At 32.6% G+C, this 17128-nt stretch overlaps 3 protein-coding genes across 3 annotated transcripts in view; 1 reads left to right on the plus strand and 2 right to left on the minus strand.

Moving 5' to 3' along the window:
* Positions 1-1831: 1831 nt before the first annotated feature.
* Positions 1832-11856, minus strand: LOC117109659 (translation initiation factor eIF-2B subunit epsilon-like). The gene is made up of 15 exons (XM_033252045.1): positions 11667-11856; positions 10346-10470; positions 9587-9772; positions 8997-9168; positions 8349-8504; positions 7994-8079; positions 7402-7515; positions 7035-7135; positions 6454-6599; positions 5537-5774; positions 5252-5353; positions 4338-4555; positions 3512-3592; positions 2607-2765; positions 1832-2187 (listed from the first exon to the last, which is right to left on the minus strand). The coding sequence occupies exons 1-15, from the start codon at positions 11793-11795 to the stop codon at positions 2125-2127; spliced, it is 2076 nt and encodes a 691-aa protein (XP_033107936.1). The 5' UTR covers positions 11796-11856; the 3' UTR covers positions 1832-2124.
* Positions 11857-11876: 20 nt separating this feature from the next.
* LOC117109680 (TM2 domain-containing protein 3-like) lies at positions 11877-15645 on the plus strand. The gene is made up of 5 exons (XM_033252062.1): positions 11877-12061; positions 12421-12707; positions 13036-13207; positions 13984-14059; positions 14383-15645. The coding sequence occupies exons 1-5, from the start codon at positions 11974-11976 to the stop codon at positions 14546-14548; spliced, it is 789 nt and encodes a 262-aa protein (XP_033107953.1). The 5' UTR covers positions 11877-11973; the 3' UTR covers positions 14549-15645.
* LOC117109667 (probable ATP-dependent RNA helicase DDX49) overlaps positions 15359-17128 on the minus strand; it is a 6799-nt gene continuing 5029 nt past the window's right edge. The window contains exons 9-11 of the mRNA XM_033252054.1: positions 16805-16893; positions 16502-16573; positions 15359-16217 (exon numbers count right to left, since the gene is read on the minus strand). Of these exons, the coding sequence (XP_033107945.1) occupies positions 16119-16217; positions 16502-16573; positions 16805-16893 (260 nt within the window). The 3' untranslated portion in view covers positions 15359-16118. The remainder of the gene's footprint in view (positions 16218-16501; positions 16574-16804; positions 16894-17128) is intronic.

Here is a 17128-nt window from a genome sequence, read left to right on the forward strand (position 1 = left end):
CTGGTCTACCAAGGGGTGCAGATTCATCATAAAACAAGTAACAATGTAAATACATATAAAAAATCAAGAAAGGTGGTTACATACAGTAATACTATTCTTAAATATATTTAATGTAATAATATTAGTAACAATAAAATAATAAGATAATAAAAAGTATAATAGGTTACATAACTAAGCAAAGATGCAACGTTACCAGTCAAGTATCATCAGATGTCTGTGATGATGAGGTAAGGATATTCGAACTCCATCTATATTCTTTCGACATGCAGGAGTGCATTATGATAGCAAGACTGAACTTTGACCAGGATCACTATATTGCTGATTATCAATTGCAAGTCGTCACTAAAGTTAAATTAATGGGTGTTATACATGAAGGTTAGGGTCAAGCCAGATCCACCATTCAACACCTCAGATTTATGGAAAACATCGACAAAACAATATCCACTGCCTTATTCAAATGCTAGCGTAATATTATTATGGTATTATTATTATTATTATTATTGTAATTATTATATTCTCTTGCAATAATGAGACAAATGAATGCATTCATTATAATATAATATAGTTAGATTTATATAGCACTTTATTAAGTCTCAAAGTCTCAAAACGCTTGAGGGGTGGGCTTGCTTCTCCCCTAAGGGTCTCTTCACGTCTAAGCTACCTAGAAAATAGCTATGGTCCACAACAGGGATGGATTGACCAGTACACTGGGCTAAACCCCTACTCGTCTCAAGAATGTGCTGGGTTCTTTCAAGTGCACAAGAACCAAATTGTGTACACTGGGCCTACGGTTTTATTTTTATATACTTTTAAGAAAATTGTTACAATAATGCGTTGAATATGACATTTTAAAAGGCGATTCCATGGTAGGCCAGACTTCTTTTATACCTTGTTTCACAAATTTATTTTTCGTAAAGATTGTAAGAGGAGAGCGGAAAGAAATTAAAAATGAAATTTTGATTTTTCATTTAGCAAATAGTTTTGCCACAAACATTCAGACAGAGAAAATAAAAATTATTGGTGAATGTAAACAGTGTAGCAATGGGATGGTTAAATGCCTTAAATTTACACAATTAGAAAGAAATATACATATCTTAGTTTTGGAGATTTCAATGCAGCGGCGGGCCTAATGGAAAAAAGAAAAATTTATTTTTTTCTGAAATTTCTATTTTTCATGTCGGCGGGTGCGCTAATTGTCCAAAAATAAAATTTATTTTTATTCGAAATCACCATTATTGGCGGGCAGCAGGTTTGCTAAACAAGGTATAAAAAAAAATTTTTGCCTTAGCTGCTGAGTGTCATCGATTGATATGAAAATAATGCAAGGTTATTAGAATGCTAGTATAATGTTTCAAGATTTGTTCAATAAATTCTATTGCATATGTTGCACATTGGTGCAACATTATTGTAAAGGTACTGTCTGCAGTTGCATCTGATAGAATGCAAAAACACAATAGTGTGTCAGTTCTTTTGGAACAATGAAAGTTTATTGTCCTTTATGGAATATATTAAAAAATCGGTTTTGTCACAGCTCTACTAATTTGTTTGTGTGTATTATGAATAATGCATTCTATGACTCATCAGCAAATTCAAACTGGGAATATATTCTTCAATGGTAATTTGTTAAAGTCAACTGACTGCTTTTGGGCTTTATTGTTCTTTCATTGTCTTAAATACTTTATCAGATATTTTTCTATGTATTGTATTGAAATTGGCTATGCATTGTTCACATCAATGGCTGCCCAATATACTATATCTTTTTGTTTTTACATAATTTGATTTATTATAAGTTAACTGCTAATTATCACTCCAAATGGTAACACAACTTCACTTTTTAAAAGTCTTCCATTTATTCGGTTCACTAGGAAAAAAGCTAATGATACAAATAATATGATAAACTTAATTAGAAGTGGGTTACAATGTGTAAAGACAATAATATAATACTGTGCGTTCTTATGCAAAATATCTTTAATACAACCTACAAACTTTTCTGTAAGCTGCGTATGGCAGACACCCTTCATTTTAGGTTTATCCCTGAACCATAAAGTTTTCTGTAACTACATTTATACCATAATTGTCAAGTAGCCATTTTCTGCATTCAAAAAAACACTGAGGACAAATACTTCAGTCATCTTCACTGTCTGTTTCCTCTTCTGCTTCTTCTAACCAAGTTATAAATGGTTCAACCTGTAAAAAACAAATGTTTCACATGATGATTTACCAACCAATACTCAACATTTTAACAAATACATGGTGGTAACTAGAACAAGATTACAACACACTAATTACAGATATTATTGTTAAAGCATTCAGTATTTTTTTAAAACCAATGATCAATGGAAAACTATTGATAATGCATAGTAGGTGCAGTAACTTAACTGATGAAAAATTAATAAAATCAATAAAAATTAATAAAAATTAATAAATAAAAAATAAATATAAACTATAAACGAACGAACAAATGAATGAATAAATTGATGATAAAAAAAAGCATATACAAATAGGGTAGTAGGGTCATTGCAGTGTTTCCTAGTGATAAATAACATTGTCCCAATACTAATGGAGGGTAGGGGCTTGCATTCAGACTTATAAATTTAATGACTTACATTTTTCCTAAGCTGTTGGAAGATTGGCGAAGCATCATTTGCGGGGATCTTCTTAAACCAGTGAACTATGACCTGCTCGTGTAAGACATCCTTGTCGTACAGAATGTTGAGTATCTTTGGTAGTGACACACATAGTGAGCCAATGGTGATACAACATTCCTGCAAAAATCAACAATCATTCCAGGGTCTTAAACATGAATTAAAATGAACTATATATAGTTGAACCCCCTCCTTTGGTGCACATTCAACACAAAACAAGGGAAAGCATATCTTTTAACACAGCCCATTATTATTCAGAGACACCCCTATTAAGTGAACACTTTTTTTGGTCGCTAAGGTCGAACTTAATAGGGGTTCTACTGTAATACAAATGATAAGAACTTAATGATAATAATAACAAGCTTTCACAAAAAAATGAAAGCACAGTTTTTGATATGTTATACAACTTAATGAGATACCGATGATATACAGTTAATGATAATAATAATGATAACTAAAATAACCTAAATTTAAACCAATAAAACCAATTGTTCACCACTATTCATTTATTTGGAGCTGGTAGTGGCAGTCATACTCTACCTAGAGTGACTCCAAACAACAACAACAGTTAAAGAGATACCAATAAATATTGAAAAACTGGAGGCAAAAAAAGAGGAAAAAAGGGTAGTTATGCCCACTCATATTTGCAGTCCATGGTCCAGGAAAAAAATGTAACATCCTGAAACTTCTTAAGGTCCAGGGCCCTAGCTTTGGCCAGTGAGAGCTCACAGGTGTTACGCCACGGTTCTGCATCCTCCTATATCACATACAACCCTCCCACCTACACAGACATTATTATACATACATTTATACATACACACATTTAGATATATACCAAATCCTGTCCCACTACATTGTGTATTTACCTGCAAAGATCCAAGAAAATCCAACTGTGATTCACTTCCTTTTAAGTAATTTTTTAAAAGAGGTATAAGAGTCTTGATGAACTGTTAAAAGAGAGAATAAAAAGCGTTAATACAAATGTACACTAATAGCTATTGAAATGAACATACGGAAACACAACAATCTCTCTTTTTTAGCTAAAAAACAGTATGAATTTTTTCAATGTGAAATATCTGAATGGTTTGAACAGTTGTTGTGGTTCAGGTTCCCAACCACAAGGTCAAAAGATTAAAATCTTATGCTGTCTTTGAACTAGAAAACATGCACAGTCTCTTTACTGCGAGTTCAAAAGGGTTCACCATAGAATACAAATGTTCTTATGTTGAAATTATATGGTATGACTATTTAAATAATAAAAGATTAATATATAATACATTGTGTGTCCTCCATTCAAGGGAAATATAATAGCAAATCTATTTTGTTGATGTGAAACAAGGAAATTATGAATTTATTTGACATATTTTGAATGTTCATGCATGACTAGGTATACTCCCTATGGGGCAGAAAATGTTGCCCATTGTGTATGTTTGACAGTTTCTAATGACAAGTGTAATAATGTGATCACTGTGACAATAAATGCCAAATATTATTATTAGTGTTTACTTTCCAAATCAAATACATAATTACTTAGAGACAACTATTTCTCAGAAATCCATCAATATTCACAAGAAAACTGTGCACTCCATAGACAAACAATCAACTAATTATTTATATACAAATTAATTTCAATGTACAAAGTGAAAAGAAAGTTTCACATTACTAAAAAGTGTTTTCAGTATTTAAACCAACCGGTATAATAAATGCTGCAAATTCTTTCGCTGTCAGCACAGTTGGCGAATGAGTATTCGGCAATTCCACAATGGCCTTAGTAACCAGCTGCACGAGTTCTTTCATGGAGACATTGTTAGCAAATTTGGAGGAGTTGATCTCAAGAACAAGATTGTCACAGTTGATGGGTCCAGCATTGTATGAGCTTTGAAGACTGTCTAATACTTGGTTGTAGAAAACTGAAATAAACAAGTTCAGAAGTAATATTAGAGACTTGATGCCACTCTATATTTTTCTCAGTTATTTTGGTATACTGGTGCTGTACAGGGAACATTTTGATAGATCCTTCGTCAGCGACAATGGCATATCCCTTGTTTTTCCAATTACATCTGTTCACTTGTTCAGCATAGAGACCCTCGTATTTTGTGCAGTGCAATCAATGAATTTTTTAAATCTGAAGGCAATGACCTTAACTATATTGAATTTTGATCAAAGTATTTTTGTATTTAATTTGTCTCTCTTCTGTTTTCTTGTCACCTGCTTTTGTAACGTTTTTTGTCTATTTACCTTGCGTGTTCCTTTATAAGGTCACGACCTAGGTTTTGTATGTTTTCCTTTGTTTAGTTTCGAAATAAAGTGATTTTATATTACAATATAACCTTTAACCGTTACTGCATTTTCCTTTTTTATTATTATTTGAAATAGTACTATGTGCACAGCTATAGCATTAATACTTTATTACTATTACTGCAAAGCCCTGTTGAGATTATCAAATTTCATTGGACAAAAACATGTGACATGCCTAAATATGGTCGTGATCACATCACATCATGAGCACATATAGGTACATCATCACTGTACTGTATATGGCATATGACTATATACATGTTTTTTTCAAATAAAATATGATAGTCTTTACAATGTTGGTTACTTACTTTCCGTATCATCGAGCACAATTGATGGAGGACCTGATTCATCATCGGACTCATCGCTAACTTCATCCTCATCCTTAATATGCGTATCACTTATTTTCATTCCTACAGAGATCAATATTGAATTTTAATGAATTATATAAATAGTTATAGCAGCAACATTAAGATCTAAATGAAATTCACTATTAAATAGTGTATTTTATATTAGTATAAACTTAAAAGGTTCATAGCTTTATCAACAAAATATGACCTATGACCAGCTACTTTCTTATCTACAGATATTTTTACCCCATATTTCTCTAACAAGTTCATCTTCTTCCTCATCATTATCGTTCTCCTCTGTCTTTTTCCAGATGTACCCAACACCATCGTCACCTAGCATCACCTGGTCCTGTTGACTGATTGAATCTGTGTTGTCTTTAACATTTTCATCTTCAAAATCCTCTGAAAATTCTGGTTCTTTGGGAGGGGGGATCTTGGATAGGTAAGTTCTTGAGGGTAAGGAAACATCTGGACCTACTATGACCTTCATGATAAAAAGTATCAATTAAAAAAATGGTGAAAATTCTAAATAAAACCATTTTAAAAGTTTTATTATCATGAAATCAATTAAAATACAAAAAAACCCACAAATTTTTAAGATATAGGCCTACTCTATAGCAAATTCCCTTATATAATGGTCTATGAAATGGCAACTGTTCTCTCTCATTGAAATGATCATGGTATATAGTGATGGTATTGAATGCTTTAAAAAAAAACTGTCTCTATAGAGACATAAACATTATCATTAAGTTCTGATATTGTTCACTCAAGAAAGTCATATATTTGGATTGGATTTCTTCGGAGTGACACACACCAAGGAAACCCATGAAATTCAGTGAAGTCCTTCTGGTGGTGATTGGGTAGTACACCGGCAGACAATCCCCTACACTTTTTCGAAGGGTGTACTTCTTTAACGCACATGAGCCATTTTGCACATGGGACAACGGCTTAAACATCTCATCCGAAACACAGTGCGCTTTTTTAAAAAAACCCTTCAGCTGAAACACAAGGAGAACAGCAATGAGAATTGAACCGGGGACCAGGAGATCTCCATGGTTCAGCGCACACACAGTGGCTACTACAAGTTTAGCCGACTGAGCTAAGCTGCTCTTACTCGTAGGTGTAGTTATAAATGTCTTATTTATCTATTTTCATAATCTTACCTCAAATGACAATATACTTCCAGGCTGAACTGTGACCCCTGACCTTAGCTGAACTCCATTACATAATATTGATGTATCAATTTGACAGTTGGATTCAATTATAACGTTGTCCCAAATAAATGCATTTTTCAAGACAACATTTTCACCTGCACAAAGAACAAGATACTAACATTGTGACAGCAATAATGCAAAAAGATGATTGGTCAAACTGTGTCACATGGCCAAATATCTCTCATATTTTAATATTAAATTATCTTTATTACTATTTCATTCTATTATATATTACATTTTACAATAATAAAAGGTTTGAACATAACCTTTATTTTTTGTTTCAATAAATCTGTGAGAGTGTAGTTTTACAATTCATAAATCAATTATAAATTGAAAAATCAACAAGTTAATTGATCAATCAACCAATTATGTAGATAAGATTCATTATGCTCTAAACTTCCAATGATGCATTCATAGCCAATTCAGTTGTTTGGCTGACATTAGGCAATAGTATACGTTTATCATACGCATTATTATTAATAACCAATGGCTACCAATTTGCTGTAAAGATAGTGATGCTGAAAACTCACCTATTTTACAATCTCTACCAATGACAGAGCGAGATATTGTGGTATTGCTACCTATACTTGTGTTGGTACCAATCACAACATCCTCCTCCAAAGTACACCCTCTAAGTAAATAAATACACAGCTTGAGTCTTCACGTGTTGTGAAACATTGTGGGTGTGGGTCGGTATATATATTGAGGATGTTGTAATACTATAAATATAGCCTACACCTTTGACATATTTTATAAAAATAAGATCTGTTTTTTTAACTTTCAAATGAAATTATTTGGCAACATATTCTTTTTGGACAATATAAATGTAATATCATGAATGTGAGCACTAATTGCCTTGGCAACCACTTCTATTACAAAATTAATTTAAACACTGACCTTTGAAGGGTGATGTCTTTTGCTAAATAAACATGATTTCTGCCAAAGCTGTAAGATTCTTTTCCAAGATATTCTGGTACTTGAGGGTATGTCCAGCGATGGATGATGTCTTTACTGCAGAATTAAAAGTCAAAAAACAACCAAAATCATTGCCAGTGATTGTCCACTGTTTTTGTTTTGTGCAATGTTTTAGCTTTCTACATTTCTACACAATCACAAAGTAAAAGAGAGGAGGAGGTATGTGATTTTTATACAGGATAAAATGAGCAGACAGTTTCATAACCTTTTAGGTGTTTTCTCTTAATACCTATCAGTTTGGATCAACTACCTCTAAAAAATACATCAATTACCTCTTGGTATCAATACCCATCAATGTGAGTCCAGTGCAAATTTTTTTTATCAATACCTATTAATGAAGATCACTTCTTGTTATCAATACATAAGAAAGTATAATACATACTCCAAGTATTGAAATACACGCCATCGTGTTGGGATTCAATATTTCAACATTAATTATGTCATCATCAGGAATGATTATCAATACATCAAATCAGATTAATTACCAGTTGATACCAGTACTAAATAAACTCACCTTACAGTATCATACATGGTTAGATTGGAAACCCTGGTAGCATATTCATTAGTAACTACAAATATCTGCATCTTGTTACCTTCAATCTACAGTACCAATAAAATTAACAATATCAATAGTCACAGCAATTCAAGATATCTATATGTTTATTTAACTTTTTTCACAAGAGTAGCACTTACAATAAATACTGACTCAAACATTTATAAGACAATTAAATAGATTACATTACATTACACTATGAATACAACACATAATAGGAATTCACTAAGGATTTAAAACATAGCTAGATATGAAGCATAATAAAAGGTGTGGAAATGTGTCTCTATGTAAAGAAAAAAATAAGGATGCTTCTAACCTCCTCATTGAAAATAACTCCTCTCATAAAATCACTCATGGTCTGGTAGTCAAAGTTGTCGGTGAAAAGCTCCATTACACGACTAGAACAAACACATATGTGGCACTCTTGAAGGTCATACCGCAGACTTACATTGCTATGTTCTTTAAATAATGTCTGAAAGATTTTAATGTCAAAAGTAACTGTACAAATAATATGTAAATCACAAACAAAATTGAAATGCAATTACATGCTTTTACTACAAACATTACATAATTAAAATAATCAAAAATAAAATTATTAAAATTAAAAAAAGATTAAATAGAAGTTAAAAGGCATCACCATACAGATTATAGAATAAGATACACATTAACCAAGAAAACCCAATACTTGGTTTTTCTTTCTTTCTTTTTTTATTGAAAGACAGTAAAAGATTTTTGGGAAAAAAGAGGGGGAAAAGAGTCATCAATCTCAATGATACTGAGATAGAGAGGGAGAGAGTACAATGATTCCACAATGCATCTGATAAGAACTTGTGCATCCTATACAAGTTGTGCAAGTAAAAAAGTTTATGTCGATGATGCTATGACGCTATTGATAATGAATGTAGCATAAATTTACTTTTGAAACAAGTATACCCCTACATACACAATTGATATATTGACATACCACTGGTATTTTGACTTTTTTAACGTGTTTCATTTTCTGGTAGTTAAGAATGGTACCATTGTTGTCAGTAGCAACAAAGAATTCATCTTCTGTACAGCGCCCTCTATGACCCGGATAAGCATGTCTGAGTACCTTTGTCATTACACAAGACTTGTCCACTTTCAATCGTTCTCTGAGAAAAACCAAACATTTGTACAAAAACCTGATTTGCATAAATAATACATAGAAATTGATTATAAAAGTAAAAGCTTCAGAAAAGCACTAATGAACATTTGAATCCATCTCTGGAAAAAATTAACATTTGTATAAACAACCGATTTTCATACATAATACACTTAAATGGATTATGAAATAAGTCTTTTTATGAAAAGCAATTAAAATCACAAATTATCAAAAATAAAAATAAAAAATATAAACATAGATTGAAACCATTCAGTTTTCAATGATTCAAGGACGTATTAAAATGGAAATCCGTAATTTAACTACTAGCCAATTTAAGGGTCTATAAACATTACAGAATTAAACCAGGATGATGACGGAAAATCCAAGTTTATTTCAAAACTTTTTCCAAAATCATGGAAGCAAATTACCTGTGAGCATTTAAGGCATCCTTAAGTTGGACACTGGAGACAACGTCTCCATTAACAAGGATGAAGTCTGAACGTATTAATGCTTTTCTATCGATTTCTCTCATGGCATCTCCCAGGGAGTGACACCCCTCTGACATAATGGTGGTGACAGTGCATGGTGATGTCCTTTTGTTCCACTTTGATTCACTATAAGAAAAAAAAAATCTTAAATTTTAATATGTTAATAACGTTTAATAAATTAATTATTTATTAATTAATTAGCAATAAATTAATAAATACAGGTCTCCCTCCAATTAAAGACCATTTTTTTGGACCTTTTTTTTCTATGGTCTTTAGCAGCTTTGGTCTCTAATTAGAACAATAAAGATAAAGATAAAAGACATTTGCTTGTTAAGTCGGGACCACAAAATAGTGGTCTTAAATTGGAGGTGGTATTTGATTGAAGGGGTCTGTAATTAACAATAAATTAATAGTACAATTTTGAGTTGTTAACTAACAAATTAATAAATAATTAATATCATATTCATATATATATATATATATATATATGCTCTGCTATAGCATTGAGCACTCTGTATGAAGATAGACTCCTCTTCAGCACACAACGCTCCTGTCTACAGTCGAGCACTCTAAGCCTATCTACAAACACCGACAGATGGAACCACCGAAGAAAGTGAACTTCAACTATTCATTAAAAAACATCCCTATACCAACAGCCAACGCCTGTCTCTTATACACATCTCTACGTTTGGCAAATACCTCAAATGTTTCTTAATTTTGTCTGCATGAGCACAACAGAACACAAATATCTCTTCAACCCCAGCTGCTGCTAAGAATTCAATGGTATAGTCCAGCAATGGATTATTTACTATTGGCATCAGTACCTGAAGAAGAAAGAAAATGAATGAAAATATAAGATGGAAGATATTCTTCCCGAATCTAAATCTAAAATTTCTAAGGTAATAAATATATATATTTTTAATTTGCTGAGGTATCATATTCCCTCTTCATCACATTTTGTTTTTCCATGTTTGCAGTTTTGTTTTTTCTTTCTTATGTATTACTAGGCCCTATGTAAATTTTTGTTTTCTAAATGTGGAATTGGAATTAATATATGCTAAATCCACCTCAGATTAGGTCAAAAAAAATGGGTAGGTTTTTCTTTACAACCAAATATGTGTTTATGCCTAAAAAGATATATAAAAAAGACATATAATACAATTTTGGATTCGCATCGCATACCATCCGGCAAAATAGGCTAACCCTGACCCTCCCACCCAGCCCAGCCAAGGCTATTCCAGTTTTATTTGCTCATTAAAAAAAATACTGTTCGTTGTCTAAAAAAAAAAATTGTTTAATAATAAAATGCCGACCCTTAATTTTGTAAAATTTGGGTCGGTCGGGCTTTGCTAACACAATCACTTTTTCTTGGCCTTATTATAAAGATTTGATTAGGAAAATAACATCAAATCAGGATTAAGAATTAGTTAAAAACAGGTGTAACAATAGCCACTAAATTAAAATAGGCCTATGATATAATGGATGAGGCGAGACTTTTTCAATACCTTGTTTAGTGAACCTGCCACCCTCTAATAATGGTGAATTCAAATAAAAATAAAACTTTATTTTTGGCCAATTAGCACACACCTGACGCCACAAAAATATGGTAATTTCAGAAAAAAAGATAAGTTTTTCTTTATTTTTATTCAGCTGCCATGAAATCTCGAAAAAATAAGATGTGTATATTTCTTCCTAATTATATAAATTTAAAGCACTTTAACCATCCCATTACAACTGTACACTGTTTATATTCACCAATAAGTCTTTTGCCATAAAATTATGACCACAAAAAGGCAATTCACAAAATATTATTAATAAACTTTAAGTCTAACTCTTATTACTAATTGCCTATATTCAGGGGTTATCAATACATATTTATCAGTCTACTAGGGTCTAGCTATGCCTAATGTAATGATCAGTTCCTGTGTTTATCCACAACATACTGCTGCCCGATTCATTATCGTGGCCGCCTCTCGAACAGCTGCTGTCTGCAGATTTTGTTTCTAATATCAATGCTTACTCTGGGAATTTCTTTTGTGATCGGTGCAAACCGAACATTGAAGCTGTCAGCAAGAACAACGGCCTGCAGCACATCCTCTTGCTTAAGAAGTGGATCTGCAGCTTTTGATCCTTTTTTCTTTGAAGACATTTTGTGTATGATGCAAGTGTGGTGTGGTTTGTTTATAGAAATTATTGATGGCGCCCTTTGCAGTAAACTTATGGGATATTCAAACGTGGTTAATAGGTCCATGGTGAAACGAATAAAGCTGAATACTATACTATCAACATCAATTATATACACGTAACCGTGCCTGAAGACGGCTAAAATGGCATCTCTGTGGAAAAGAAAAGTGATTGTTTACCTGTTTAAAACATTGTTTTGCCTACTTAATTTACAAATTACCCTACAGCAAGGTTAGCGCTTAGATGCAAAATAATTTTCTGTAACGTTTTCTTTTTTTTTAGTTAGAAATATATCAATTTTAATTTGTTTTAGAATGTTTTGATCGTCAAGCATGTAAGATCACTTCCTCTTTTATATATAAATGCATTAGCATGAGGTTGAAACTAGTGATCACCCGCGAACGGAATTAGACACTTGGTCCTAGCGTACATACTGTTTGAGGCTGTATTTTTGAGTGATAACGGGGTTTTGTTGCTTGAATTAGTTTTGCTCAAGGCCAACTTTACTGCAATAATATTCAGATATTTTAGTGACATCTTGACTTGCTAAAATTACAATATTTATTATATTACAACAATTCTGATTTCAGAGAGTGCAAATATAGGTACCACTCCAGGGATTAATGCTTCAACTCCTCTCAACCAACAAACAAATACTGATTCTTCAGTATCACCAAATGCAACCACAACCGCCACAACATCAAAAACTATGCCAAAGACAAATTCTCCGACTCCTCTGTATTGCCAGAAGGACTGGAATAAAAATTGTGAGGAAGTAAGCGGTGACTGTCTCGACTGCACTTTTTTAAAGAACTGCATTTATGGAAAAACTTATAATGTAACCTGTACCCCATTAAATGGCGTCATTTGTATTAAGGTACGATGGTGTACTATGATATTAATAGGCTGTGAAGGAATCAGATAAAGAAATATTACTTTTAACTTAAAGACAGTTTGCGTATAATGGCCACCAGTTGTTTATATTTAGAAGTAAACAGGCACACATTACACCACTGCCAATGACAGGGTAAATAGCTCTGGATGTTTTATTTTAACAGGTATAAAAGGATGAATGCATACCATAAATAAACTACAAAGGGAAAATTTAATAATAATATTTTAATTCAATCAGTTGATTTGATGTTAAAAATGCAGTGTTTAGAGTTAACATTATTGTAATTTGACTGAATTCATTCTTTGTAAAGGAATCTGAAGACATCAAAAAGAACATGATTTGTCGGTACTGTTACCAGACACCAGATTGGCTTCACCAATGCACACCCCCTAAAAACGAAAACGAGCCTTGTAAAGTTGCTGCAAGCCCACTGGAATACGTCATCGTCAATTGTACTGTCAATGATGATGTTATTTGTTTAGGTAACTTTTCCTTTTTAAGTCACTTTGTTTATTTTATATTGTTCCAACATTATTCATTATAGAAAAAGAAAAATTAACATTATGTTAATTTAAAAAAAAAATAAGTATTTAATTTGTCTAGTCACTGTTGACTGACAAAGCTGCAATCTTGGAGTTTCGTTTGATGAACAGCTAAATGATGGCCATGATTTCATATCAACAGAATGTGTCAATCACATTTATCTACTGATTGACAGGTTAAGTTAATATAAATACCTGAAAAATGAACAAAAAAACTAGACTTGTTCCTATATTTGTAATGAGTCGCATTATATATATGTTGTTTGTGGATTTATTTTTAATAGTAAGGTTTGGAATAATCATAGAAACACTGCCACTTTACTATTTTACAAAATACCTGGTTTATTATGAAAAACATTATGAATCATAGAGATCAAGATAAATGTAAATGTAGGTAGGTGACGTGTGGATTAAAATACATCATTGTAGTACAGTATTGTGGCACATTGTAACTTAAGAGAATAATATAATTTCTTATGTAATATTAATCTTTTTTTTAATTTAAAAAAAAAATAATTTATAAAAAAAGGACTTTTGTTTTGCACTCTCTCTCAAATCTGAAGAAAAAATTGGATGACTTCTTAAAGTTATATAATGAAAAAAGAATATATACAGTACCAGACCTGATACAGAAAGTTTATAGAGACTTCTTGACCAGTTTTTTATATGCATTTTGATTGTCTTTATTAAATAAATTTGTTTTTATTTTCTGGCAGGTCATCGGCAATTTCATAAACGTGTGCCTTGCAACTGGACTTCAGGATATAAATGGTCAACTGCTTTGATTTACAGGTTAGAATTAAATTGAATCAACTAACTATTACCTTCATGTTTAGAATGATTTCAACTGTCTCAATTTCAATCATTCTAAATTGTAAAAAGGACTATTCTAGAAGTGTGACGATAACTAGTGTTTATACAGACGGGGCACAGCTGGGATGTGTTCTCCATAGTAGTAGTAGACAATCGAGCGAAGAGAGTTCCCGGCTTAAAGAATCCTCCCAATAGTCCCACTGCTTAAAAAATAACAAAGATATTGTCATTTGAAAATAAATAAATTTCATAATTGTTTTAGCTACATACAAAATGTTGTTATTTCTATTTTGTGATTCTAGTATAACGCTTGGTGGATTTGGAGCTGATCGATTTTATTTAGGCCACTGGCAGCAGGGCCTTGGCAAGCTGTTTACATTTGGGGGTATTGGAGTGTGGACTTTGGTTGATGTAATCCTCATTGCCGTTGGATACACCCGTCCAGCTGATGGTTCTCACTACATTTAGGATGGAAGAGGGAATGTTGATTGGTTGCTAGGAAACAATGATTTTGGTTACTAACTCGCTCTACATTTGTGTGTACAGTAATACTGTAGAACTTTGAAAATTTCTCCAAGAGTATAGAGGTAAATGGCTAATGATTACAGCAATTACTTTGGTTTAAAAAAGGGCCAGCTATTGTTTCTAGAGTTGGAGCAATGCTTCATTGGTTTATCTTTCAAAGAAATTGAAGATATTGAGAAAACATGCAACATTTTTATAGTAAATGTATTACATGTAAAGGGCTGTGTCACTTAAAAAATAGCCAAGTTTTTCCCTGGTGGACAGCTTAGTGTTGATCACTTGTAAGTTGAGGGGCAGCCACAGAGCAAATTTGAATTGATAGTGCTTTACATATACTACAGCACTTGTTTTTTTCCAGTTCATTGATGGCACCTGGTTTTGCCTGATAGGTTGGAGACGGATTTACATGTGAGCAATATTGGCTAAGCTCCAGAAATTAATATGGTTGTTTAGTAGTTAATGCTGTCACTTACAAATTGTTGATAAACAACAATTGAAAACGTATCAATGGGACTGTCCCTTTGAAGAGATAGTGGACTTAAACATACTAGTCTATCCAGTTTTTGTCCAGACATTGCTATGTGGTGATGTAATGCAAATTGTTGGCAACATTTGTCCCGCACACTGTACGCACAACTTGACCTGCTGCTGACAACTACACTTTTCCAGCGATATCTTCTATAAAGATATTATATCTTAAACCATACACACATTTAGGATACATATACAAAAACGGCAATAAAAAATACATGGTTGTCATAGAAATTTTATATAATTTTGTTTTTGTCTGAAAATTGCAGTTAGTGTATTTACAGATCTATATTAGAAAAAAAGAAACCTAAACTTTATAAATAAACATAAGATGTTTAAAAGTCATTCACATATATGTACAGTAAAGACTGTACTGTATTGTAGATAGAAAACATTTGTACTGTAAATAATAAATTTCATACAGAAGTAAAATTTTAAATCAAGAATCAGAAAGAGGTTTTCTGAATCATGTACTGTAAGTTTCATGTGAATAAATATATCACTTTGGATACAAATGTGTTTTCATGTTAGTAAATGGTAGCAAAGTGGTTAAGGATCAGGTTCTTGGTTCAGCATTAAGTGAAAATGACACCTTTACAAATTTACTGTATTACATCAATTATTAAATACTAATTCATGGCATGCTGATGAGACGGTAATCCCCCTGCCCCACATCTGGCATGCCACTATTGCTGGACACACCCAAGTGGTCCCAGAAGCCTAAAAGTTTTCACTCTCTTCACTTGCAAAGGGCACATTCTTGAAATACAGTAAACTGTGCATGGTATCGTCCCTTATTGAAATAATATAGCTGTGCCTGGGTATCATCCTTTTAGACCTCTTTGAAAATCAAGTCCAATCTTGTTTCTGAGCTGCAGGTTGAGCATCTCTACTTTTAGTCGAAAACACCCTTTTATTGTATCATCAACGAATGCAGCTTCAGAGGACTGTGTTGTTATCAGGTAAGGCAGCACGTAAGCCTTCAGCTGGTTTTCATGCTAGCTTCACCCTTCTTGGACTTCCTCATTTTCTTCTTCTCCTTCCATTCCTTTCTTTTCCTTGCTTCTTCCTCCTCAGGGTCCTAAATATATGAACACCATTGTTATTGTACTGATAATTTGCATTTTAACCTCAAATACAAAAAGAATCAAGATATATTATTTGCAATGTGTAAAACATGTTTCACTAGAAATACAGTGTAAGGTTTTGATGCTAATGGTAAACATTACACATATAAAGTGAAATTTAAGATTTAAATTAATATTTCCTTGCAACAAATCACTATTCACTAATACTGTATATTGAATATTCTGACAAATATTAAGTGCAGACTTGTATGGCTATTACTGTATATTCTGACCCTACCTTTCCTTCTCGTATAAGTTGTTTGTGTCTGTTTATCTTTCTTTTCTCTCCGAAGTCAATCTCCTCTAATTTCTGCAGATGAAATAAGACAATGAACGCTTGTAATTATAATGCTTGTAATAATTCATTGCTTCCCATTCTATAATCCATTTTTTGAATCTAGTTTAAGATGCTCGGGCTTTCAGTTGCATGAACACCAGGAATAAAACCTCATACACTGTTATATATTGCTGCCTATTGTTTGTAGCAATGTAAATATACTTCAGACAAATATTCTAGTCAATTCTATAAACACATCCTTACCAGTTCAGCTTCTCGTTTGGCAACTGAAACTTCATTCAAAATTCTCATTACTTCATTCTCTTCTACAGGATACTCTACAAGTTTAGTCTCTGGAAATTTAAAAAAAACATTAATCATTATTTTAGAACGTATATTTCTTGGCAATGGCAGATCTAGATGATCCCACCAAGCAGAGGTGAACTAAGTAACAGAGGTGATGACAGGTTTTGCCCGACGAGGGGTTCAACGTCCCCAACGAAAAAAGTGGGCGTGGTTCAAAATTTCCCGAAAGTCTTCCAAAGGGAATAAATGACAATTTAGAGGTTTCAAAGGCTTATTTAATCG

This window comes from Anneissia japonica, unplaced genomic scaffold (assembly GCF_011630105.1).
Source record: "Anneissia japonica isolate Jap-2015-1 unplaced genomic scaffold, ASM1163010v1 scaffold1511_len2985839_cov193, whole genome shotgun sequence".
Taxonomy (NCBI): Eukaryota; Metazoa; Echinodermata; class Crinoidea; order Comatulida; family Comatulidae; genus Anneissia; species Anneissia japonica.